This window comes from Electrophorus electricus, chromosome 10 (assembly GCF_013358815.1).
Source record: "Electrophorus electricus isolate fEleEle1 chromosome 10, fEleEle1.pri, whole genome shotgun sequence".
NCBI lineage: Eukaryota > Metazoa > Chordata > Actinopteri > Gymnotiformes > Gymnotidae > Electrophorus > Electrophorus electricus.
Window position 1 is genome coordinate 8,350,960 of NC_049544.1, and position 27,164 is coordinate 8,378,123.

At 38.7% G+C, this 27,164-nt stretch overlaps 2 protein-coding genes across 6 annotated transcripts in view; one reads left to right on the top strand and one right to left on the bottom strand.

Annotated features, from left to right (window-relative positions):
* The first annotated feature begins 1,008 nt into the window (after positions 1-1,008).
* On the top strand, positions 1,009-9,826 carry frrs1b (ferric-chelate reductase 1b). The gene is made up of 16 exons (XM_027015026.2): positions 1,009-1,208; positions 2,186-2,381; positions 3,345-3,499; positions 3,640-3,734; positions 3,820-3,961; positions 4,591-4,773; positions 4,879-4,977; positions 5,217-5,367; positions 5,471-5,584; positions 5,689-5,804; positions 5,884-5,970; positions 6,584-6,681; positions 6,852-6,910; positions 7,858-8,001; positions 8,444-8,544; positions 8,636-9,826. Exons 1-16 carry the CDS (start codon positions 1,200-1,202, stop codon positions 8,726-8,728), a joined length of 1,842 nt encoding a protein of 613 aa, XP_026870827.2. The 5' UTR covers positions 1,009-1,199; the 3' UTR covers positions 8,729-9,826.
* Positions 9,827-10,982: 1,156 nt separating this feature from the next.
* Positions 10,983-27,164, bottom strand: part of palmdb (palmdelphin b) — a 22,991-nt gene continuing 6,809 nt past the window's right edge. The window contains exons 2-10 of one of the 5 annotated variants that reach the window (XR_003411043.2): positions 25,795-25,846; positions 24,977-25,057; positions 24,753-24,883; positions 23,051-23,165; positions 22,738-22,762; positions 22,519-22,629; positions 21,370-22,341; positions 20,185-20,389; positions 19,944-19,981 (exon numbers count right to left, since the gene is read on the bottom strand). Coding sequence is in view for 4 of the 5 variants with exons in the window: in XM_027016091.2 (XP_026871892.2) it covers positions 11,980-12,063; positions 12,627-12,715; positions 12,933-15,009; positions 23,051-23,165; positions 24,753-24,883; positions 24,977-25,057; positions 25,795-25,839 (2,622 nt within the window). In the remaining variant the exon portion in view is untranslated. Of the gene's footprint in view, positions 12,064-12,626; positions 12,716-12,932; positions 15,010-15,437; positions 16,311-18,681; positions 19,090-19,144; positions 19,982-20,184; positions 20,390-21,369; positions 22,342-22,518; positions 22,630-22,737; positions 22,763-23,050; positions 23,166-24,752; positions 24,884-24,976; positions 25,058-25,794; positions 25,847-27,164 lie in introns of those variants that run through there. The other 4 variants (XM_027016118.2, XM_027016091.2, XM_027016108.2 and 1 more) reach the window with 4 other exon arrangements.

Here is a 27,164-nt window from a genome sequence, read left to right on the forward strand (position 1 = left end):
ATTCACCTCCAAAGTAACAACCCGGGATCATGGTTAACAAACTTACAAATTGATCTAATGCTGCAGTACAACTTATATACTATTATCAAAATTACATTTCTTTGATAAAATATACAGAGCTAAATATTTCATGGACCTGGACCAAAAAGAAGTAGTGACATGAGACATAATGAAATTATGTGCTTGTCATGCCGGAACCAGTACCCAGCCAGCCCTCACATACCACATCCACCGATCACAACACACATTCACTTTCCCGGCCCCAAACACCAGTTTATTGAATGTCCCTCATTTTGGCCATGAAACCTCATATTGTCAGGGACATATTGAATGTCCCTCACCTGTTCCTCATTTACTGCCTATTTAGTTCCCACAGGTGCCTGAGTTCTGTACTTTGCACTGATGGTCCCTTTATTATTTTAAATCACTGCTACAGTATATAGTTATTTACTTTTATAACATAATAAAAATGTTTATATTTTAGAGTGCTAAATTTGATATACATTATTAGCTAATCACATTAGAACAATCTCATATACCTCAGAGTTATGATAGTTGTTACAAAGAGCTGTTCCAGCTGGGGTCCTGTGATTGACATTATTTAATTTACATTAATTTTGACTGTAATAAATTAAACTCATGTTTTGAATGTTTAATATCGCACTTAAGATACATTATGTGCTATAAATGTCTGTATAATACATGGATAGTAGCAACAGCAAAGTTCGTGACTGGCTGCGATCTTATTTTTTTGAACAGCCGCTGGGAATGTTCCCAAATCTTTTCTCTTTCCTCGTTTTTTTCGTTGTGTATTTAACTAAAGCAAACGAGGGCATTAAAAAATAGAGATAATCTGTTTCACAGGTGTTACGTGACATCACAGAGCAAGTAACGTAGTGGCTTTGTAGAGTGCAGCTAACTGTTACACATAACCACTGAAACCGCATACGACAACAGTTACCATAGCAAATCTGGAAATATTTTAAATGGAAATATTGAGATGAGGATAAAATGAGGAATGAAGTGGAGGAATGAAGACAGACTATCCGGACCTTGACATTGTTAGCGGACCGCTATGTGTGTAATAGCCGCGCATAGGAAATTCGCTATAGCATTGGACATGTTTTGGAGAGAGGCGGATATGTTAGGCTGAGCGTTGTCATTTTACTTGCAGTCTTTGGTGTCTCTTCTGATTCAGAATGATGGAGGTATGTTTGTTTTATGTTAAATTCCATAATCAAATTAATTTGAATTGATGCAGATATCGGTGTGAAGCCTGTACAAAAACTTCTCACTTAGCGTTAGGCAGTTAGTTAGGTAACCTAGCGTTATATAGCTAGCACGTTTCGTGCATGTCATGTAAGTTACGGCCAGAAAAACTTACTTGGCTAGTTAACCTAGACAGCTAGATAAGTAGTTATCTAGAAAACAACGTAGATGGAATTTGACTTTTACTTAAGCAGTCATCATAATAACATACCATTTTAATATTAACTTGTCAGAAACTTGTGGAGTGAGTTAAAGTGGTGAACAGCATGACCTTGATTTATTGTGGCTACACATTGTAACGAGAAAGGTTTTTATGTTTGTCAATAAATAATTTAGTTAGCTAGCTAACCTAACGCTAGCCAGCTAGCGAGTTTAGTTTATATTTAGGTAATAGAGCTAGCTTAGCTAAGGCTAGCTAGAATAACCCACTATTCAAGTAGAAGAGCTAAACTAGCTAAACAGTAAGATAACTAGATGGCTCATTTATTTACATTTGTCCGCGTGAAGAGTCGATCACCATCGGAGTGGTAGCTACTAAAGTATGAGGGTTATAGACAATATTTCAGTGCATTGTTTTTTGTCGATCTTTGTTCTGTAAAAGACAAAAGGCTGTCGGAGTTCTTCATAGTATACAACAGAATTGTGTTCATAAACTAATATGCCTGTGTGACGAACCGAGAGGCGCTCTTTTATCTTAACCTGCAGGTTGTTTGGCAAGGACTGATTATGTAGTTTAGTGATTATGATGTTATGTAGTAACGAACAGTAGCAATACCCTGACCCACCTTTTCTGCTTTTTTACTTCAGGGTGCGGTTAGATATGGTATTAGAAATGTTGCCACCCAATTAAATAATATTCTCATAATCAGCAGGTAGGTATTTTGTGCCAGAAAAAGCTTTTCTCTTTTTTTTCCAGATCTCTGTAAAGGTTTGGCCTCTGTTGGTGCTGTTTGTTGCATGTTTAAAGATAGTCACTTGCTACAAAAATGGGAAAGTAGTAGAAGCTTGTGAGGACATGATTCCACTTCACAGCCATCATTCCAGCTCTGAACCTTCACCATACAACATCAGTGTGGATAAGGTTAAATTCAGCCCTGGCGGCCAGATTAAAGGTATTCGGATCTTGATCCTGAATTATAGGTCTTATTTATTTAGGCTTAGTCGCAACTCCATTCGACGCCCCCATGTTGCAATAATGTTTTGTCGGCCTGGATTATATGATTCATTTTTTGTAATCCATACTATTGTAGCTGTTTTGTTCAGAGTAGAAATATAAAGAGTTGTGTGCAGAAAACAAAAATTCAGATTTCCATTTAAGATGTTTTTCATGTGTCCCTTCCAAAAACACTGAGAACAAACACTGCTCATTTTGATCACAAGGCTGAAAACCTTGATGATGATGAGCAAAAGTGGAATGAGTAATGCAAAGTTCTGCTCTTCTTGGATGAAAGAGAATGGTTTAATGTTTTTGTGGTCTTAACATAATATTTATATTCATGTGTTGTGACACTTAAAGTACCAGCAAGTTTAGCTTTACTCTTTGGGAGAAGTCATTTAAAACAAGGCAGATTTATTCCCCCATCACTCACAAGGAATTAGCTAGGTCGGATGTTTTAATTGTGACTCCAGAATTATTTACACTATCTGTGTTTTTTTTTTTTTTTTTTTTTTTAATCACTAAAAATGTATTATTTAGTTTCTACATTTAAGGCCTGTTATTCAGTAACTACTATGAATTATGCAGTAGCCACATTGAATTTAATATGAAATCTGTGTAGCTACACGAGTGAGAAATGAGTCTGAATCCACTGAAGGGTTAACAGAGTCTGAAGGGTTTAAACTGTCCTCCTGCATTTTCTTCTAACAAGATTTGATAATAAGTTTGCCTTTGTTGTTAATGCTTCTCCAGCACATGGATTGTGTTTGTATGATTTTAAACTGTGTGAAATATACCAGTCCTATCACAGTAAATCAAGCTGCCATTATATTTGTTAAATAAAAAATATCAATTATTAATTGTATTTTTTTATGTCTGTCTGCCTGTTTTTAAAGCCTCCTCTCTTTTGTTTTTGTAGTGACATTATCCACCGGTAGTTCTGACTCCAAGCTCTACTTCAGTGGCTTCCTCATTCAAGCCCGAGACTTTGGGCATCCTTCTGCTGGAGCTGTTGGCTCCTTTGCTCTCCTTGAACCTGCTGTGTCACAGCTTCTGCAGTGTAACAATATAGAGGTCAGCAACTCCAGAGTCTTATTTACCTATTGGCTTTTTTTGTTGGTGTGTGGTTTTTTTTTTGTTTTTTTGTTTTTTTTCAATCAAAATAGTGGTTTGTGTAACCCAGTTCCATAATGCACCTCCTGTCATTTTCAAAGGGCTCTGCAGTGAGTCACACCAGTTCAACCCATAAGACTGAAGTTCAGGTCCTCTGGACTGCACCGCAAAACTCTCCTTCTAAAATCCGGTTTCAGTGAGTGTCTGTGCACATTGCTTCTCTGATTGATTGTAACTTCTCACTCAGGAATTCATATTTTTGTGCTCTGTGTGTGTTTCAGGGTGACCGTGGTTCAGAAATACAATTTGTACTGGGCCAGGATCCTAGGTCCAGTAGTGTCTCTGAATGACACATCTCCTCTCCCACCACAGTCTACTGCTGGAGCTAAGACAACCACAGCCGCAACCTCTCTCTCCCGCCCTGTAGGTCTGGCAAGAGCTTTAGATTTATGTTGTCTAAAATCTAATTTTACATGAAACAATGATTTTTGATACCATTTGACAATCTCTGAGAGGTTTGTACACCCATGGGCCTCCTCAAAAGCCTGAAATTGTTTTTAGGACTGCGTTGCAACAACTGTAACAAAGCCTTAATTGGAAAAGTATCTGTTTCAGAACTGAAAATCCTACTATTTAAGATGCTTGAGCCAATGTATTAACTTCCCAGAAGTGCGTATTGTGTGTAAAACCTACAGCATAATTCTCCGCTTGACATGTGTTTAATACTCTGAAATTTTGTCTCTTATAGCTCTATCCAGAGCAGCTCAGTTTGAGCCTCACAGTATGACTGTGAAAAGCAAGGTCTAGTAAAAGTATATGGAACTATGGAGTTACTATTTGTTGTAATTGATATGCTTCTCTCTTCATAGTATTATACATTAATTTTTAAAAATGTATTATAGTATTGTAGCATTCATTTTAATATTGCTGGAAACATATTAGACTTCAAGTAGTTGAGGAATAATTTATACAGTCATAATTAAATCCTATTATTAAGTGTGTGTGTGTGTGTGTGTGTGTGTGTGTGTGTGTGTGGTTTTTCTCTTCCATAGTTCAGCTCAGAAGGCTGTGGATTTAAGAAGTCATGTCTGAGAGACCCAGTTGGCTGTGACCCACACAGCAGTCCTCACTGTTACTTCCTGTCCTTCTGGACTGAAGACCAGAGTGTGGTGTTTGAACTCAGTGGGTTAGCTTCAGGTTATGTCTCCTTTGCCTTATCAACAGATAAATGGATGGTAATGTGATTCATTGTTTACCCTAACATCTTTCAGCAATGTTATTTGTTATCATCTCTTCATGTGGTCTGGTATGATGAAAGACAATCATGTTTTTATTTGTAGGGGCATGATGATGTCTACTTGTGTATTAATTACACCGACCATGTGGACATCAGTGCTGCTTATGTTGTGGAAAGAACACATCCAGTAACTTCTTCTGAGGTATACACCTGCATCAGATGTGGGCAGATGTTTTCTCGTACTGATTCATAATTTCATATCTTAATGTGACAGCTGATCCAGAGTAGTCAGAATTGCAAACGAATACACATGCACCTCATTTGTGACACAACTTGAAGTTGTCTGATGTTGTAATGTCATTTCCAAATGAACCTTTAAAAGTACTTATATTTCAGTAATATTTCTGATCTGCTGCCATCTCTCCTCTCTGATCTTTGTAGAATGTTTTAAGAGACATGGCATGGAGGCTGTCTGATGGAGTCATCCAGTGCAGCTTCCGCAGAAACATACGCATCCCAGGCCGCAGCCAAAATCGATTTGACTTGGATCAGACATACTACCTATTCATGGCTCATGGTCGTGTAGACAATGGTGAATCACAGTTTTCTGTGTATTTATTTTCCTCAGCCAGTCTCTAAGTGTACTGCTGACATTTAGATGAGTTCAGTAATCTCCTTTCACCTATTAACTGTAGGGCGAACCCACAGACATGACCGGCAGCCCCTCATTTCAGAAAGTCAGGTAGTTATTACCGGGCCTCCAGAGGATCTGGGAGGCTCTCGCTCTCCCTTGCTCATCAAATTTCACGGTGAGTTTAAACTGTGATGTAGGAGCCTGTGGAATATGGCTCCTTATTCAAGCCATAAATAGTGATAACCAATTAAAATGGGTAACAGCTCTCTCTGTATGCAGGTGTGTTCATGCTCATTGCCTGGATGACGACGGTCAGCACAGGAGTAATTATGGCCAGATACTTCAAACCTGATTGGCCTGAAACCACTGTGTGTGGACACAGGGTCTGGTTTCAGGTATGAGTGTTGAGCTGAAGGTTTGATTGTTTGTGGGGGTTTCCTCATAAGTTGTCACTAATGTCTGTTTTGTTCACAGTTTCACCGAGCTCTAATGATCCTCACCGTCCTTCTGACATGCACTGGCTTCATATTACCCTTTATATACAGAAGAGGCTGGAGCAAGGTACTCACACTCACTTAGTATGTCTGTGTGACTCATGCTCATTATTTAGCAGTGTGTCATGTTCTCTCTGTCAGCCCCCGCCACCAAATGTATGTCCGTATGACTGTCCCTCAGCATGTGGAAATGTCATCTTGCATGCAGTCTTTCCATGCAGAATAAAAGGGAAGAAATTGAGAGAGCAGGAACATACATGTCAGGCCATTTGTTATAATTACACCTAAAGGAATCTGGCACACTTTCCATATTGCTGAGGACTGAGCACAATGGTATTCTGGTCCACACTGACAATTTTTTAGTAGGAGAGCAGAAAATCAGGGCATAATGGTGATTCAAGAGTCATTAAAGTAATGTCTGTGGTTACAGATCACCACCAGAGGTCATCTTTTCACCACTGTATTGATAAAGATGTAGACTGCCTGTCACTTCTACAGCCACGCCACAGGACAAAATTTCTGAGTATTCATGGCGTTGGATATGTGCCATTCATTAAACGCTGTCTTTCTGGCCACTGTGCTGTTTTCTTGCTCCTCTGTTTATAGACTGAGGTGTGGGAATGAAAAGGTTATTAGTAGTCATGTCCTCTGAGATAATTGCTTGTGTATGCTTTCCTAAGCGTGCAGGATCACATCCTTACCTGGGTTGTACTGTCATGCTTCTGGCTGTTATCCAACCCATCGTGGCCCTGTTTAGACCTGCAGCAGACTCCTCCAGGTAAAACCACACTATATTTTTGTGCTTTGTTTGGTGGGCCCCAATAATTTGTTTAGAGTGAACTTTTTGAAGATAAATACCAATAATTTCAAATATCTGAATTTATATATGAATAGATTTTATTCATATAGCACGTCTTGCTAATTTTCTAAGTCTTCTTCTATTTGTAGGAGATACATTTTCAACTGGGTCCATTTGGGCACAGGCACTGTAGCTCAGGTGATTGCTGGTATGTGAGAAAATAATGATCATTCTTTATAGCCACTATACCAAAAGAGTCAGTTGCTGTAAAATCTCTGTCTGTGTGCAATTGTCTCTAACCAAGTGCTCAGTAGTTTTAGTGGTCAACTACAGGGACATAAATGGCTAAATGATACAATACAGGTGTTAATTGAAGATATAAAATGAAGAAAACTTTTGATGCAGTTGTCAGATAAAGTATTTCCCACTGGACTTTACCATGTAACCTGCTAGTTATCTGTAAAGGCCCTGGCTTGTACATTCCTTCCCAAGTGAAACGTGGGCAGTTCTGTAACTTGCACTTACAGCCATGGATGGAGTATGGCATTGCTGAGTTACACACATTATTAAAGGAGTAAAACTTTAAAGCAATATTTTAATAAACCAGATTAATTAGTGCTTTTCTACTGTAAACATAATGATGCACTTGTAAGAAGTTTATATTTGCATTTGACCTGTCTTGTTTAGTAATTGTTCTCAAATTGTGTTGTGTTGTATTCTATATTCTATACTGTATTGTAGCTCTCTTTCTAGATTTTAGCACTAGCGCTCAATTCTAGCAGTGTCTCAGTTAAGGGTTCTAACCTATTTCTGCTCGATAAGGATACTTGAATTAAACAACAAAACAAATCGCTCAGGATAAGGGCGTCTGCTAATGCCATAAATGTAGAACAATAGATTGCAGTGTAAACGAGGAAGCTGTAGCTGCTTCTTAATAATGTCATGGATGTGTTTACTTAATTATATGTTGTCCACAAGTAAGTAAAATTGTCAACCAAATATAAAGCAACTGTGAATATATAGCATGAAGAACATTAATTCTTAAACTTTGGTTAACACAAAGGCAGCATAATGCAATCAAAATCCAAAAACAGTAATGGGGGGCCAAGGTAATAAGAAAAAATGGAAATAACCCTGCTTTACCTCTTGCTTTAGTTGTGGCCATCTTCTTGGGCATTCACCAGCAGGCCCTGCTGCTCCCTGCTCCCTGGACCACTGGCCTCCTGGCTGGACATGTGGTCTGGTTTGTGCTGGCAGACATAGTTCTGGAAGTACACAGGAGAGGGCTTTTCCCCACAGGTCAGTACATTTAACAAATCCATTTGCAATAAATAGCTCTCTCTGTTACATGGCTTTTAGTGCTCTTCCTACTCTCAGAGGACCTTATCTGTCCAGGTAAAGCAATAATTTGTGCCGTGGCAGTGATTAAAGTTACTTTGCTAGTGGGAAGAAAATCAATTGTACAGTCAGATTGCATTAGACTGTAAAAGGCTTTTAGGGTACCTTTTTAACAATTGGTGTGTGAATCTGAATAGTAATAATTTTAAATGTCATTCTGGAGCTTGTCAGAACAACACATTACAATAAACAACGGAAGCAAAAAATGATCCCATACAATCCCTGTGAAATGTCTTAGATGAATAAAGTACATGTACTAAACATGCACTGTTTTTTTTTTTTTTTCCTATGGTCCAACTGTATTGTTATTCACTTTGTATATATTTTGTTAATCTTGTTTTAGGGCAATTTTTCAAAACCTTTCAAATCTTCACTGAAAACATACAAACTGAAGACAAAGAAGCGATTCTGTTTGTTCCCTGTGATAATGAGAGCTACATTAAGGTAGGGCAATACAAATACCACTTAGTCCGTTTTCTTCTGTTGTTTTCCCTCCAAATGAACTAACCTAATATACATTTATTTCCTGTTGCAGGGGACTTGTTTTAAAAAGCTTGTTTTAGTAATCTACCTGTGTGGAAACTTTGTATGTCTGACTCTTCTCTTGGGCACCATCAGCAGGATATGACGTACATAGACACAAACTCTGTGTGTCTTACGCCAGCTGTTGCACTGAATCTGTCCCATCAGATGCTGAAGACTTTACATTTTAGTTACCACAGAGTCTTTCCTTGGGCAGCTAAAGTCAGAGTGTTCCAAGGAGGACAGTGTGTCAACATTTGAGTTTAGATTCAAGATACCAAAGATAATTTTAGGTGAAAGTATAGAATGCAAATTTTTACATTTTAAATCAATTTTATAGTAATTGAATCAATATTTTTTTTTAAGTTTGAATACTTATACTTGAATAATTAGCTTCCACTAATACGTGTATGTATGTGTGTGTGTGTGTGTGTGTGTGTGTGTGTGAATATGGACGAAAGTATTGGAACAAAATATAAAATATGGACAAAAGAAACCTCTTAATATTTTTAATTCATGTGTTTCATTCAGTTCCATGAGTAAAATCAAGCACCTAGCCATGCTCTGCTTCTACAAACATTTGTGAAAGAATGGGTCGTTCTAAAGAGCTCACTGAATTTGAGCATGATACTTTAACAGGATGTCACCATTGCACAAGTCAGTTCATAAAATTCGGTCCCTCCTAGATATTCCATGGTCAAGTGAGAGTGGTATTATTGAAAAGTGGAAGTGTTTATGAACTACAGCAACTCAGCCACTAAGTGGCAGACCACACACAGCAGAGTCGCTAAGTGCTGAGGTGCATAATGTCTAAAAGTCGCCAACAGTCCAGAGTTCCAAAACAATTTTGACATTAACATCAGCTCAAAAACTGTTTGCTGGTGGCTTCATGGTATGGGTTTTCATGGCCGAGCAGCTGCGTACCAGCCTTACGTTACCATGCACAATGCCAGGCATCGGATTGAGTGGTGCAAAGCATGCTACCTCTGGACTCTATAGCAGTGAGCATGTGTTCTTTGGAGTGATGACTCCTGTTTCTCTGCCTGGCAGGCTGATGGATGAGCCTGGGTTTGACAAATGCCAGGAGAATGCAACCTGCATGATGAGGTACCCACTGTTTGTAAAAGCAGTGGGCAGTGGTAGCTCAGTGGTTAATGTACTTGACTTATAATCAGAAGGTTACCAGTTCAAGCCCCACTGCCAAAAGCTGCCACTGTTGGGGTCCTGAGAAAGGCCCTTAACCCTCAATTGCTCTTTGAATAAAAAGCATCAGCTAAATGCCCTAACTAAAGTCTGGTGGAGGAGGGATAATGCTATAGGGTTACTTTTCAGGGGTTGGCCTGGGCCACTTCAGGATACCAAGACATTTTGGACAATTGTATGCTTTCAACTTTGTGGAACCAGTTTGGGGAAGACTCTTTTCCAGCATAACTGCCCCAGTGCCCAAAGCAAATTCTGTAAAGCCATGGTTGGGTAGGTTTGGTGCAGAAGAATTTGACACGCACAGAGCTCTGACCTCAACCCTATCGAACACCTGTAGGTGTCACAATACTTTTGTCCATATAGTATATATGTATGTGTGTTCACTTCTTAAAAAGGGGTGGAGGACTGGTGACTGCATGGGGCAATAATAACACTCTTTAATCGTGAGACACATTGAAGCTGAGCAATTGTGCTATTTATTTTGATTTTATGCTGTCTCATATTTTTATTTAATTATAGATGCTATGTAACTCCAAATGTGTCAAATTTATTTTTAATTTTGTGGAAATGAAATACTTTTATTCCTTTTTTGCTTAGATTTTGGGTCGAGTCTAAATTTGAGTTTGCTGTATGTTCAATAATTAAATGTCATGGAGAGCAGTTCTGTATGAAACAATATGACCAATGTGTCTAGCCCATTTGTTGATAACACTTCAGACTGTATGAAGAGTGAAATGGACTATCAAAACTTTAGTGCACTGTCTGCCTTTTTGTTTTTAATTAAATCAAACTTTATATCAAGAAAAATCAGGTGAATACATGTGATTACAAATGATCTATTTGAAAATGCAGATTAAATCTTAACTTGTTTCCTACTTACTGAGTTACTGATGAATAATTTCTTGCTTAGCTTTTTACTTTTGTCATGCATTCTGTTGTGTTAATACCAAATGACTCGTTAAAGCTGCCGTGCTCTGCTAGGAAGTGAAATGTAACACTTGGACAGACAAGTTATTTTGAAGAAGAAAATACAGAAAAGATCTTGCTAAACTGGGTTCTGGCCAGAGGACTACAGCTTTTAGTGTTTATCAGCTAGGCTAAAGCTCATACAGTCCATTTGTGCTTTAATAATATATAGAATAATCTCAGAATTAATATGATCTTTCATATTGATATTTATTGTTGCAATAGTTATTTCAACACTTGTAGCTAAATTAGAACAAGGTCAAGTGTTTCTTTTCAATAGAAAGCAATGCAACCTTATACTTGAGAATGGCTTATGTAGATACAAGCAAGCAGTACTCTTGGTTTTATAACCAAATGTGGATTCACGTAAGCATACAAACATCTTTATAGACAACAAATTGCAAAGCGGTGTAATTATAGTGTTTTTCCATTTACACAGTAAAGCATTTGAAGTCACTTAAATATTCACTGTTAAATAAGTTATCCCTATTTTTGGGAGTATTGATATTTTGAGTATCTAAATATCCAAATATGATTTGTTTAAAAGAAAAAAAGAAACCAATACACGTAATCGAATATATCAAGTTAGTTATTTGAGTACAGTGAATTCTAGCAAAAATGGGCAAAGTTGACCTTATCTCATTTTTTGCTAATGTTTCAGATATTCTAATTGCAGTCTTATACAAACTTGTCTAGCAAGAAAAGAATATTTGAAACCTTAGTACATCTTCCTTTCCTTGTACTGAGACTTACATAAAAGTGTGTTTTAACAACTTCTTGACATTTATATGGAGAAACGAGCATAGACCGAACATCCAACCTTTAACTAACATTTTTGGACATCTTGGCATTTGCTCAAATCTTCTGCCTCTACAAAACATGAATAAAGAGCCAGTAAAAGCACACAAGCAGCAATGGCATGTGCTTATGGAGCTGCATGAAATCTGAAGTCTGTAATACTGCTTAGAAAACTTAACGATTCCCTTGTGAAGTCCTGGGAATCCACAGCCCTACACAGTTATCTTTGCTTATCCAAATTTTTAAAATGCTTGACAAGTAGCTGATACATTAGAGCAGGTTTCTTTGAAGCAGAGAAAACTGTATAGGGCACTGTGAACCAGGGCTGGAGCTGAGAACCCCTATTTTACATAACTCGAAGGATTCTGTCACTGGCCAGTCTGTTGCTCTCTAGTCATTATTTGCAAACTCCCCTGCCTCCCAGCGTAGAGCCATGGCACTTTTGCGACGACCTCCAGAATAGGACTCAGGAAACTAGGGAGGGAAATAGGCAAGATGTGTTTAGATGGTTTCAGTAACATTCAAGATATCCTTTGAAGCATCAATGCAAAAAGAATGCTGAATGTCATAAAATTTCTATGTGTAGTCTGAGTATCCAATGATTGCATCTTTTTGAGCTGCCACTCATACACTGTATAAACAGAAATCCTAAAAGCCTGTAGACAACTAAAGAGGGGGACTAGACAATCCAGAGTGCAGGGCCAGTTATGTTCTGCTGCATTCTGGACACCACTGGCTGTGGTATTGAAAGGATTCAAACTTTTGATTGATAAAATGAACCTTAACTGCAACTCTCAGGAACCTGTCTATACTTGATTTAAAAATGTGATCATTCCACATAAGACTTACTACTCAGCTCGAGTTACAAATCATGCATATACAAATAGAAACTTGGTAGTGGATATACTGTGCACACCATGATGATTCAGGAATACATGTTTAAAATTGATTTGGAAATAGAATTGTGGTTGAATTTGTCTTTGCAATCACACTTTATTGCAATGACATATTATGTTACCATATTCACTGGAACTTACTCTGTGATCACAAGATAGGGTTGACCGATCCATCTTGTAAGTCTTCATAGGAGATGAAGGAGATGATTTACACTTTATCGGAATATTCTCTGTAATTCAGTAAACAGGTAACAGCTTTATATAGACTTTATATTATATAAATTTAGATATATTAGCTTTATATTATCTAAATTAAAAAAATAATCAAAATAAATTGTATGGTTGTTATCATGACAATTAAATACACAAACTTTTTTTTAAATTTTTTTAGATTTTTTCATGAAAGTAGGATTTTTAAAATATTTTCCTTGTCATATGGAAGCATACCTTGATTGTCATATGAACCATCGAGAAGACTGGGTGAAGCAAGGAACTTTTCTTTGGTGTAAACATTGGCTCTTTGTCTCTTCAGTTCTTCCTCTCGCTGTTTTACCATCTTAATCTCTTCATCAACCAGAGATAGAGTGCTCCTAGATCGTAGTTTGAAAAATGGGTTGTTGAGGAAGGATTTCTCTTGGGTCTCCACACAAGAAGAATTCAGGTTAAATTCGGATGCACTTCGAATTATTAGGTTTGATGTCTCCAGTATGATTACATTGGGGCTTTCCTCTGATCGCCAGTCAGCAGATTTAGATGTCACCAGTTTTCCACTGTGGCGTGGGCTTTGATGACAAGAATCAGGCTCGAGGATAATGACGTTGTTGGCCGCCATTTCATGTTTCTGTGATCCTCTTGTTGGTGAAGAGGTAACAATGAAAGATGGCATCTTGTTACTAGATGATAACTTGCAGTTGTCTTCCTCATGCTCAAACATCTTTCTCTTCTGATCAACTTCCTGACATAAACTTCCAGGGTTCAAAATGACTGCTCTTCCTTTTCCATGCACACAATCACTTGAGTAAGATTTGGACATTCCCTTAGTCCTTGGACTTTCTTCTCTCTCCATTGCAGAGCGGATGTCAGTTGGGGTCTCTGGGTCATCATAAGGTGACCTATAGCTAGAGTCACCTAGGCCTGAGTCCTCTGAGCAAGGGCTGAACTGGTTGTGTGGGCACTCTCTTCCAAGTGCCAGATTCTCAAGATCAGGATCCCTCTTGGGTCTGTCAATGTTTCGCACTGGTGTGTACATAAAGTTGTGACTCCCGTGGCAGGTCCCAGTCTTGGTTATAGGTTGGCGTGACAGGTTTTTTGTTTGCTCCTCCATCTGCAGCCACTGATTGCGAGCAACTCTAAAATTGACATGCTCTGTACTGACGTTTTCACTCTTCATCTCCTGGATCACACAGTAATCTTTTGGCACCTTCTTGTTTGGATCTGACGTGACACAAATAGATGAACTGTCCTTGTTGTTTATTGAACTCTTACCAGGCTCCTCCTCATCCTCAGATATCTTGGACAAGCCATGGAACAATGATGATGGGTTATAAGAGATCTCCTGTGTGGGCTGCGCATATGTTAAATTGCTCTCAGGTTGCTCCAACACATCGTCTTCTACAGGGATGTCCTGCTCCACATTATCTTCCAACACAGATTGGTTTTTAACATTCTTTACCTCAGGCTTTTGAATGAAGAGTTCTTGTGCACTGAGCTCAAGACTGTCAAGGTAGGAGTCATCATCCTCCTTATTGATAGAGGATGAAAATATAGTCCTCCATTTCTCATCTGTTTCACTATCAGAGGATGCAGCAGCAATTTCTACCATGATACACTCCTCCAGGTCTTCAGGATCATGAACAGACTCTGTTGAGATGTCTGACATAACTTCCTCTCGAATATATGATTCCACCATGGATTCATTTGTTTCATTATTGCTTAAGTCTTCTAAGATGGCCTCATGGGATTCTGTCTTCAGTGCTTCTAGTGTTTCTTCATCTTCAGTACCCTCTATTACAGGCACATTTTTTGTCAGTTCTTCTTTCACTGAATCCTGTCTTTTTTGTATTGTTTCATTTTCATACACACTCTCAGCACTAGATGGCGTATCCGAGGCTGAGGAAGTTATAGACTCATTGCGATTAAGCTCATCACGAGGGTCCTCCAAGACCAGAGCTTCTTTTTGGCAGGGCATGTCTTCAGGTTCATTAGCATTCTCCTCTGTGGAAGTCAGGTCTGTTAAAATGTCAACCACTACTTTCGTACTGAGGGATTCTAGGTCATTGTCATTGCAAGCCTGTTCATCTTCACCTTCAGCTTCAGCTTGGATTATGTCTTTGTTCTCAGGTAACTCAGTCTCCTGGACATCCATTTCACAGTCAAGTATGTTTGCTCTGCTGGATTGCTCACCCGTCTCCATGGTTACAGTCTTGGATAGGAACTTCAACTCTGTTTCTGTCTGATTCAGGGAGGGAAAGTAACCTTCATTCAGTTCTGTGCCATTCACTTCTGGAAATCCAGTTGCAGTTCCCTACAAATGAAAAGAAAAAAAAAATATAAATGTCAACATCATTATGAAAAAAATCCTTAACAGTAAATGTCAGTTCAGTATGCATCTGACCAATAACATAGATATGACACATTAAACCCTCATAACAATTATCACCATAAGTCATTGTGGTTACTTAGATTTCAGAAGACAGACAAGCATAAGCACAGAGATATGTCTATACTTCACACTGTTTAAAGTGTGAAGTATAATTGGTCATACTACTGATTGTCATGGAACAAACACAAAGGTCAAGGTCAGCTCATTTATATTATATAACTATCTAATTCTACAGCACTTATCTTGCATAATATGGATTTTTAACAGTAGTATTTGTTTTTTGCAAGTTAAATAAGAAACAAAATATGTTAGTTGAATTATGCCTTTTGTTTAGCACACAAATACCTTACCTTTACCTGCTCCCACAGTGACATCATGTCTGGACACTGCGAAAGCTTTTTTTTGGATCAATGTGCAGATCACCTGTTCACATTAAATTCAGTAGCTCTTCTGTTTCTGTGTTAAAATCATTCAATTATTCCAAGAACAATTTGAAAGCTTTGTATAATATTGAACAGGAAAGTGAAAAGTTGTTTGTTTACTATGATGATGTGTTTTTTTTGTTTTTTTGTTTTTTTTTGACAAAGCAGGCTGTGCTAAGGTAGAGAAAGCTGATCCCTCACTGAATTAAATGGATCCATTATGTAAGACTGCAGAATTGGTTTTCCCGCCCACGTGGGATATGACCTGTGGCTGATTAGGCCTGGCCTCCATTAAGCTCAGGAGAGGGAGTGACTGAAGCAGAGGCCTATGGGGCAATGTACCCATCTCCCCCCAACAGCACAGCAACACAGAACTAAGGGAAGCAGCTTATGCCCCTGCACCTCTCAACACTTTTGCCGAGTTGTGCTCAGATTGACACTGAGTGGGCCAGAATTACAAATTTTATGGTGAGTTATTAATTGCTGTTTCTGTTCCTGGGCTGTGATAAGTGATGGCAATGCAATGTAATTACAGACTAAACCAAGATCAAATTCATGTGTGCCAAGTATCAAAGTAATATTCATTCTAAATCCCAATGCTCTTTCACACAAGGGAGTTAACCAGCTGGTGGTTACAGATCGCAGACCGACTGCTAACTTCACCCTAATCCCCAGGGCTGTTGGGGAGCTTCAGAGAGGTGTTAGTGCTGCACCACTACAGACCAGGAAGCCTTTTTTGACTTTATACAATATGTAAACACTAAAGGAAAAAAGAAAATAAAAGCTTAGAACATTATTAGATACACTGTTTATTGTTTGTTTAATTAACTGTAATCTTCAGTCATAAAGAATACCCCCCCCCCCAAAAAAAACCAAAACAATTTATTATAACAGGTGAACATACCAAATTGGCCTTCACTGCAAGTTCTGTAAATTTCACTCTAATCAAGTCAGACAAAAGGCATGAAGCATGATGAAAACAACAGACTGGAAAGTGTTGAGTGCCATGGCAACAGCCCAGTAGGTATAGCAGCTCAGCTGGTGAGCAAACATTCATTCTTGCAGCCTCCTAGTCTCAGCATTTGTGTCATAATAATCGATAAGAAATAAATAATTCAGTGACATCAGATTAGCATTGAAGACAGACAGGGGAAAACAGATATCATAGCAGCCTCAAGCTTCAGCCTGAACAACCGGAAAGAATGCATTTTTGTTCTCTTCCTACGCAAGTTATTCTCTCCTCAGCAAAATCTGCATGCTCCCTGATGTATAATGTGTATGATTTTGGAGGAATACACATGAACTTGTGCAATAGTGGTAGACAATTTAATATATCTGGGATTACATGATCCTTATTGGCAGATACGGCATTGCTATCAGGTCACTGTCAATAATGTATTCCGTCAGGCAACGCTACCATTTCAAAAATCCATGAAGAGGTATTACCCAGCAAATCACTGATTATGCAACACTTGTGCACTTTTGGTCTGTCATCAATAGACAACAGTCAGAAAGGTTGCATGTCATGATGAGTATGTGTGGATGCATGGCCCATCGCATGGGTGGTTATTTAGGTTCCAGCCTTGTTTGGAGAATAAAACCTGTGAGTTTCTAGGCAAAATTGTTACAGCAGGCCTATTTCAGTCATCTTCAGGCATATTCACCTCATTGCCAATCACACTGAGCCTTCAAACTAATCCCTTGTCACTTACTAACACTGAGTACTCAGACGGCTGAAGGTAAGCTGCTTTTAAATTTCGAGGCCATTTTCTTTATGAAGGCACAATAACCTTTGAATCATGAGAAGAATGGAAGTGAGAGGAGGTTTGGCATTGCGTGGGCTGGCCATTCATACCTCCAGGCAGCCAAGTTTCTCAAAAGCTCTAAACCTTAAGAGCTTGATTAGCCTCCTCTGTGACAAAAGTCACCACACAGCAGGGGCACACGCAGGTTTCTCAAAGCCGCAACGAGGCAAACAGCTTCTGCTAATGATCACAGTAAATATCCCTAAAACGAGTTCAACATTTAAGCGGTGTGAACTGTATACTGTTTATAAATCCGTGGCCAAACTTTTTTGACCATCTTTATAAATCATGCTTGGAAAATTAAGTACCGTGTCCTACCTATGTGTAATTTAAGATAGGACAGCCTCAGCTGTTACAAAGGTGGCCAAAATCCTGTGGACCGAGTGTGAAACGTTTCCCATTCCTATTGATGTTCGAGAGTTGACACTCAATTGCTCCACAGTCAGTCAATTTAATGAGGGAGCAGAGTGGACTGGGAGCTCTTCAACAGTAATCACTACCAATGAGTGCCCATCCACTCTGGCTTCGCTTCCCCCAGACGCCTCTGCATTGATATGTTGATGGCTGTGATATGCAGGTTGGCTTTTGTCAGCATATTAAATATGCTATTTGTCATTTTCGTATATGCTTGACACAACCAACAAAAATGTTAATAATGTTTAGTTAAGGCATTTTTTTTCTACAATGTGTAAATTCACAATATTTATGCTAAAGCAGGGTGGTTGTGCTGTGGGACGCAGGGGAATCACTAATGGTAACTGAAATGCTCTGAAATCAAAACCTGCTAATGTCAAAATCTCACAACTCACATAATGTCAAAAAACATCATCTTAGTTGGACTTCTTCTTAAATTATGATTCAGGTTTATGATGTTATGCTTGTAATAGTAAGTAAAAATTAATTACTTATTTGGTAATTCAATTATTTATTTACATTGTTGCTTCCAAGTAATATATATATATAAAATAAAAATATAAAAACTTACAGTAAACACTTGTTCACTGTAAGATTTTACTTCTCAAGATAACACCACAGCAAAAGAAAGAAAGAACATCACATGCAAAGCAATATAAGCAATGATTTACCCAAACACAGCCATAACGAAACTTTCCTCCAAAATCACCCATCACCAACAATGCTGTTGACATTGTGGTTGACAGTCAGCATCTACTTATTGCTTTGTGGTTTCTTACCACACAATATCTGTTAGATATCTTACAACAGTGGATGCATGTTATTACCAACAGCACTGCAAAGCTCAACACCAAGCCTATAAAACACACAGGTCACTTGATCAGCTACCTATAGTGGTAAAGTAAAATAAATCACTGAGAAGTTCTCTACGAGTGTGGCTATCGCAATCCTACCTTGTGCTGTGGCAGCAGCGAAGTGGAAAGTACCAGGCTGGTGCTCTTCCCTGTAGCCACAGAGACGGCAGCTCTCACTGAATGTGCAAGGAGCAGCCAATAGCGGAGCAGTCTGCCTCTAGTGCTCTGCTACACAATCACACATATACGTTCACTGAGTTGCTCTCACAGGATGTCTCCAAAAACTGTCAACCCTGACTGCGGTTATGTAGTTCCGACTGACATCAGCAATCAAAAAAAATAAAAAATCAGATATGTGGTTTCAAGAGATCTAACAGATCTACAGCACCAGAAGAGATGTCAGCACAACAAATTGGTACTGCTGCCTGAAAATTCTCTACAGTTTGTAAATAGAAAGGCTGGGGAGAATATTCTTCTTTGAAAATGTATAGATATAGCTTTTAATGCGGAAAGCAACCGCCAGTGAGACAGATGCAGACACAGGTTAGTTTTTGTCCTTCTTAAATAAAACTGCAGATCTGGAATACTGGGTTATGTATTTATTAAAAGACAGTACCTAACGTTTGTTTAAACATTTTTGATAAATATTAAATGTAATTAAGAGTGCTTTAGAATGATTCATTTTCAAGTTTTTAAAGTTACATGTTTTATGATGTTACATGTTTTTTACATGAACACTATCAGATCCTTAAACTGATGAGATTAAGAAATTACACCAGTAATTTGATTAATTGCTAATCACTGATATTTTAGGTCATTTTAGTCTTATTCACCTCAGGTACAGTGATTAGTTATTGTTAGTCATTGTGAGGACAGGTACCTTAGCCTAATGTAACCTGAGCTATAGCAAACATTGTAAATTAAATAATGCCACAGCAAAATTTACAGACACCCTCAATCATGCAGTACATTCACATGAAAGAACTAAACAGTTGCTTCTGCTGCAATGATGGCCATAAGATGATAGATCTCCTGACACATCAGAATTCCAAGCAGGAGGCTTTTTGTTTATTTGATTGTATTGCTTGAGAACTATAGAGTGAAATAATCATCTATTTTGATTCATTTTATTCATAAATTAGCCATCCAAAAGTTTGATTTTATATATATATATATATAGTTTTGTGGCACCACAACATCACTATAACCATCTACCATTTTCTGTCTCTTTTCTTTTATTTCTGCATCCTGATAGCAGTTCTCTTAATAACAGTGTAGAGGGGAGCCATTCCCTAGGTCCATTGCGTCTCATCTCATCTTCATCAAATATGCCAGCCCGGTGTCTTGCTCTGCGGAAGCTGCACAAGTTTTCCTAGCTGAGGTGTTTTCATTCCTATGACTGTGGAGACAAGGAACAGCATTTCAGTACAGCCAAGCTATTAATGTTCAAAACCATCACTTGCCTGTGGTAGTGTTTCAGTGGTGCTTTCCTCAAGGTACACACTCAAAAAGGGGGTTGATAAAAAAAAAAAAGAAGAAGTGTGCCATCTCATACATTTATTATTTTTTTGCTTACATAATGCAATTCTAAAATTATGTAACTGCCTCTCAAGCAGATGTTATGAAATGTCTCTCGAACATCCACTGTGTCTTGAAAACGACCAAGGACAAACTGTTCAGTTATGGCTGATGGACAGCAAAGGGCACTGTAGTTCTGTTCGCCTTGTTTTTGAGCACAGGAAACTTCTGTTCAGTTCCACTGGCATTCTGGATTTCTGTGGCAGAACAATAACTAAGCACTTTAACTCTGAAATATAAATAGGCATAACGGATTAAGCAACAAAGTATAATAATTTTGGAATTTATTTAGAAGTATTCCTTTTCTTTTTTAGCACACAGTTTTTCAGAGGAAATATGTTATTTGTTTAGTAAAATATTTTGGTTTAGTAAAATTATAGGCAGGTAAACATCAAGGCAAACATGGTTAATTTTTCACAACAAGTATTTATTAGTAAAATAAGAACTCATAACTAATTCTTATATTAACAAAAAGAATAAATATACAGTATTTACACAAAATAACATGCAAACATACAGAGATTATTGTTATAGAAAAGTGAAAGTGAAATATTGTATTTCTATTCTGTGATAGCCACTAGCATGGTTAGGACATTTGAGGTGCTCTGACATGCGCAACACACCAATTCATGGGTTGCAGATATGCTAATTTTGTCCACTGAGTGGGGCTACAGCTCCTATCAGGACTCATTACTCTTTTGAATAACATTAGAGCCAGTAGACTTGACCTACAAAAAATGTACATCCACTGTCTCTCTTTATAGTCACAATATAATACTGTGGGTTTTTCACAAGGCTATCACAATATAATACTGTGGCTTTAGGTTAGACTCAACTTTGATCTAAAGCCATATGTCTAAATTGGAAATCTGGCTGGGATGTTGGTGATTCTATTTTGGTAGTTCCTGTTAAGGTTTTTGAATTACATGAAGCTTTTATCTGATCATAGAATCCAAAAGACCTTCCTGAGCCAGGTAAGTGAAATAGCACCAACACACAAGTAAATGATCAGTGTTTTTTGCTGGGATAAACCTGGTTTATATTCAAACAGCAACATGTGGTGAGTAAAATTATGCATATTTTTATTTTGGTATGCAAGTACAATAAACTTCTGTATGTGAATGCATATGAAATTAAAGAAGGTTTGAAGAGAAGAGAGGTCAGAATGCAATTAAATGCCATGCTGCCTTTTCGTTCTTCTGATAATACCTGAGTCATTAAAGTCGTCACCTCTATACCTCATTAGGGATCCTCCTGAATTGTGGCTTTTGATAAAACTGCACCTAACCTCAGAGCGATGAATATTATCATTCCTGGGCTGGAAGATCTTGCTATGATAGCCTTGTGGATGGTACGAAAGAAGTGCTTCTTCATCATTCTCTTCTTCGTTATTGCCAATTATCACTAGTTCAGCCTTGATTGCCTCATCTTCCTCATCTGACTCAGCATTCTGATATCCCATAAAAATCATAGTAACAGGCTCATGAGACTCCAGCTCAGATGGGATGGAGTCCACTATGAAAGCAGACTCATTGTTGGGGTGAAGAGGAGAGTATCTCTCAAGCCCCAGCTCTGACTCAGTCTTTGGTGTGAACCTTTGCTGCTTCTCAGTCTCCTGGATAAGCTCTTGTTTGTTTGAGTACACAGAGACATTGGTCAGATTTGCTTTCTGCCCATTTATAGCACTTTGATAAGCAGATTGACCAGTGTGAAGATACTGCTTGGTTTTGTGTTGTGGAAAGTGAGAAGACAACAGCTTGGCATCTGCTTGGCCATGATCCTCTTCTTCCCTGAAGCTGTCAAGGTGTAATGGGCTGGGGGTTTTGCTCTGTGATGGTAAACCACTGGGAGCTAGGCTAACCAGCCCACGCTCCTCTTTTCTCGGGGTGGAGAGTCTGCTATAGTGGGAGAACACAGGCTCGTGGCACTCCAAATTGGTCAGGCTGTTCTTTTGTGTCGCTTTCCTTAGAAGCTCTTCCACGTCCAGAGGACTCAATTCATCCACCCCATCATCACACCCGTCTCCAGCCAACTGTACAGCATAGACAGACTTTCTTCCATCGTCATAGACTTTAATGCCTTTCCGCTGGAAGTCCTGTGAAGTGATTGTGGCTGAGGAGAGGACCTGGCTCTCGCCTGTACGCAGATCTTTTTCCACACTGATCTCCATAGCATACATGGCTGAAAACATAAACAAATCCAAATAAGCGTAAATCAAATGATCTCAGTGACTGGTTTGCTCTTATTTATAGTATTTCTTTAGATATTTGGAGATTTTGATAAATTCTCTAAAGCTATTGTAAAACCAGTTACATTTGTATTGAATTTGAATTCTGCACATTGTAAAACCAGTCATACCCTTTTTCTCTGGTTTACCAGCAGGCTCCTGCACTGGATTGTTGAGCCTTTTCATGAGGGTGGGAGTAAAAGACGCATCTGATATTGCAGAGTAGATGCGTTGAACTGACTCTGTAAAAGATTTTGTATGAATCAGACTATAAATATAGCACAGTGTATTGTGAAATAGCAGCATGTTATATATGGGCAAAATTCCTAAAACAATAAAATAATTTTTACCTGGTTGGGCATCGCCGTTTACTTCCTGTGTAGAAATACAGTGGGTCGATATGAAAACGCAAAATGATGTGAAGATATAAAACAAAATGTTTTGCCCGATCCACACTTTATCCAACTTACTCTTCTGTCAAACAAAAGGTTGCATCATGATGTTGACACCAAACTGGAACACTCCCATATTAACCTTGTGTGACTTGCCTGGCTTATGAAACCAACTCACCAGAATCTTGTGCAACTGCTGTAAACTAACCAGAGAGCTGCTGTAAGATGTGAGGGGAGCCCAGACATGGTGAAATAATGAACTAAGCGTTACCTTTATAATGTCTGCAGTAGTCTTCTCCACCTCCTTTAGCCGCTTCAAAATTACCTCCTCGTTCACTGAAATATTCGTCTCCTTTGTCTCAAGGTCCTTGATCTCATCTTCCATCCTGCATAGAGACAGGAAAATATAGATTCTACTCTACAAAATACACAAAAAAACTAAAGAATTAGATTTCCGCACATCCTGGAAATACTGCGCTGCAGCTTTTCCAACACCCACTCAAACCTTGTGTCACAAAGGATTTGTATGAAAGTGCAATGTATTGTAAAAATCACAGAAACAAATACAAAAATCTAAATCCGATTTAAATGTAATAATTTTTTTTTTAAATCATGAAAATGTTTTAATTTGCAATTGTATTAATAGAGATTTTGTTATCCACCCTAGTGCATTATTATTATTATTATTACAAATGTGTTTCTAGCTTTTCAACTGTTTACCCAGTTCTTCTTCCAATGTTATTGGGAATGACCAGTTCATAACTACTATTTATCTCTACTGTATTCTGTGCTAGTAAGCATTCTAACAGGGTGAATGCTATTTCCGTGATACTGTAGTCAGTACAACATGCAACATCCTAGAATGCACTTCAATGAGAGTGCTAACTATATGATACATAAGAGACATGCTTTCATGGACCCCCAGAATTGCTGGAAATTAAGCTTGTGTTCCAGCCGGCAGGGAGTAATCTCCTCATATGATAGCACCCAGGTGTGTTCTGGCAGCCTTGTGATATTTATGTTGTTCTCCAGGTTTATGTGTAAATTAAAGTTAGGATTTAGGATTTTTTTTTCCACAGCTTGATGTAAATAAACACAGAGTAAGCCAAGTGCACTGTCTGTAAGTATCAGACTCACACTAAAATATGACAAATTCTCAGTAAATTGAAGGCTTTGCCAATGGTTTACTTAAGATGGTTTACCATTTCCTAAGAAAAAGCTTTCTACCAAGTTGATCACAGAGGGTTTAGCAGTGCTGTGGAACCAGAAAGATTGTTTGCCATGTTTTGATTGGGGGCATGACTTTGAACCTGAATGTCTGGAACATTTTCAGGAGTTGATGAGCTGTATCCTCTGTGAAAGGTAAGATTTATTTTAGATTGCTTCATGATTTTTATCCACACTCCTTAAAGCGCAGCAGACAGAGCTTAGTTCACTGAGCTATGTTCACTAGGCAAGCATCCTTTCACTTCACCTCACATCCATTTGAGCAGAAGTAAGCAATCATGTGGTCTGGCTCTGATATGGCAAGTGGAACTCTGAAGTGCCTAGATCTTCTGATATAGTCCATTACCTGGCACTCCTGACCAGGTAAAGTAGCACAGGTTTCTAATGTGGTGAACTCTCAAATCTCCCCACACTTTGTACAGTTTACAGTTTACTTTATTAATTTGCTCTTTATTCTGTAATAGACATCAGTTAATTGTATGCTAGTATATATCTGGTTGTCCAGACAGAGGTAAACACAGTTTATATAAGACTGCAGGCTGTCTGGGTAACCACTGTTTGACATTCAGTGCTCATCACAAGGGTTAAATGAGAGTAATCCTACCAATAGTTCTTCTCTCATGGCCCATAAAGCAAGTGATGTGTTTTTTGATTACGTGCTGTGATGCCCACACAGCTAAAATGGCTGAAGCAGTAGAGGCAACAAACCCCAAACACATGCATACAGCTGGTCCTGCTTCGGATACCTGTCAACATGGCTCTGCAGGAGCTCGGCCTGTTGCTGCTCCTCCCGAGCCTGGACTCTCATAGCTTCTTCTTCCTGTTCGCTCTGGCCGCTCATGCCATCCATCAGCCATTGTTCCCGCAGGGCTTTTTTCTGATTGGACACCAGAGGGAGGTTGTTAGCTCTTAATAGTCCCTACGCAGCTCACAACTCAAACCTAATGTCAGAAAAACCTCAGATATGTACCTTTAAATACTGAAGTTTTAATTTTAGTTCCTCGAGTTCTCGCCTTTTCTTTGTTATTTCCTCCTGTATTCTTCTTTTTTCCTGTTTCAATACATTGACAATGGCATATTCACAAAGACACATTAGGGTTTGAATCCTATCACGTCATATCACGTTTCTTTTCTCTCACTTAATAGCCGTGTAAAGGGAATAACAGTAGTGGAACAAAGTTGTATCAGCGCACAAATATGTTACGTGAACCCCTGACTTTTATATGTAACTTACATCTTCATATACAAGCATGTAGTTAGATGTGAACATAGTTTCAGGAAAATGGAATAAAGTGTGTTCAGTGAACGTTCAAAATAATCTGTTCTAGAAGTCCACTTTCATTCCTCCTGCTGTGTCCTGTCTGTCAGTAAAGGCACACTAATAAGCAGTGAGTCACATACTGGGAAATATACCTGTCACTTCCATGTAAGCAGCAAATGCACAAAAAGGCTACAGATGAATTGGTTTACATATAAAAGTGAAGCTTGCCCTAAAATGCCAACAGCAGTAAATGTGCTAAAACCAGATCCAAACTACCACCAGCCAAAGGCACAAACAATATGATGCAAGACTTCTCTATGAGGATTTCAGTGCCCTCCTAGGAAAGATGTGAATTTCTTATAAAACTGTAACCAGCTTACAAACCCATGAGGTAAACCTATGGTAGAGGGAAAAACACTGCAGTGACAACCTACTGATAGAGAGATGGCTGCTTCTGAAGGAACTGTACATTTGGCATACACTATCCATAATGATATCCCCACTGTAAGCTCCAGTAACATACTCACAGTGATGGCCTGCAGCCTCTCGCGCAGCAGATCGGCCTCTTCCATAGTGATTCTGCAAAAAAGAGATGAAAAAGAAGAGGGATCCACAGCAGGAGAAGGAATGGAGAAGAGACCGGCAGAAAGCATGAGGGAAGGAGCCCAACACAGACCGCAGGTGGGTGGATGGAGGGGGGTGCACACTCCATTACCGGGAAGAGCTGGAGGATAGATGGGGTTAGCAAGAGAGTGGGTGGCAAGGACGTGGGCTTACTGTGAGGCATTTTTTTTTGGGGGGGGGGGGGGGGGTGTAAATGGGAGGTGGTGACGGTTTGTGTGTGGGTGGACACAAATGATCAGGAGTTTATAGCAGTGTGCTGTGTTCTATGTGCTATAAGAGACATAGCTGGAATGCTTCTCTGACACATGTCAGATTTATCCAGGCAGGTGGGATCTGGGCCTGGAAAACGTAGACCTCAGCCTGGGAAAGGACATGGTCGGTCTTATTTTAATAGGCACCAATAAATAATGGATGAAGAGGCAGCAGATACCAGTTTAAAAAACAGAACAGTGCAAAGCAATGCCATTTGTAAACCCCTGATGACAATGGTAAAGTCAATATTATCAGACAAATCATTTTCCATCAGCAAATTGCACTATATGTCAGATTGGGTTCATCAATACATGAAAATAGCGACTAGAGTCAAAACCTTTGTTTGGAATGTGCAATATATGAAAATAAATGAATGTCTAGATAATACATCCACTGTTGTAAATCTTTCAGTTCTTTTGCAACATTTCCAGGACAGGCTCTGTACATATTTGCTCTATAAATATTTCTCATGTGCAGCCACAGTCGTATTTGCCACATGTCTCATTCAAGGACAGTTCATGGCTGTTAGGATCTGCAGAGACGATGTTCTTCTGTTAATAATAGTCTGCTAAAGTCTGTCGTCACTTCTGGCATGTAGAACTGCACCTATGACCAGCAGGATATATGACTCTTGTGTCATGCATAGGAAACAAGATCAGAGGACATTCAAATGCAAAGAGTGCAACTAGGAAACATGCCAATGTTTGTGATGTATGAACACCCACCAATAATAGAACTGGAAAATGAATTTGCCTCAGAGGTTTCAAAGCAAAGTACTGCCCCTTGATGGCAACTGATCCTTTCTTCATGTAACAAATATTAATATGTTTGAATATTTGAGATTATCAATTTCATTCTCTGCGTTTGACTGATGTTCTTATTCAGTGTGACTTACATACATTTATTAGAATGCCAGTGTATGTGCTCCCTGGGAAACAAACCCATGAAGTACCTGTTCTACCAGGTGAGCTAGCTACAGGAGTACAAAAATTCTGATAATATATAAATCCTTTCAAATGGA

Excerpts from the sequence above, each read along its gene's own strand:
- frrs1b (XM_027015026.2), top strand. Across the intron at positions 4,978-5,216 it reads ATCCAGTAACTTCTTCTGAG|AATGTTTTAAGAGACATGGC; the intron begins GTATACACCTGC and ends TGATCTTTGTAG. Across the intron at positions 5,585-5,688 it reads CTTGCTCATCAAATTTCACG|GTGTGTTCATGCTCATTGCC; the intron begins GTGAGTTTAAAC and ends CTCTGTATGCAG.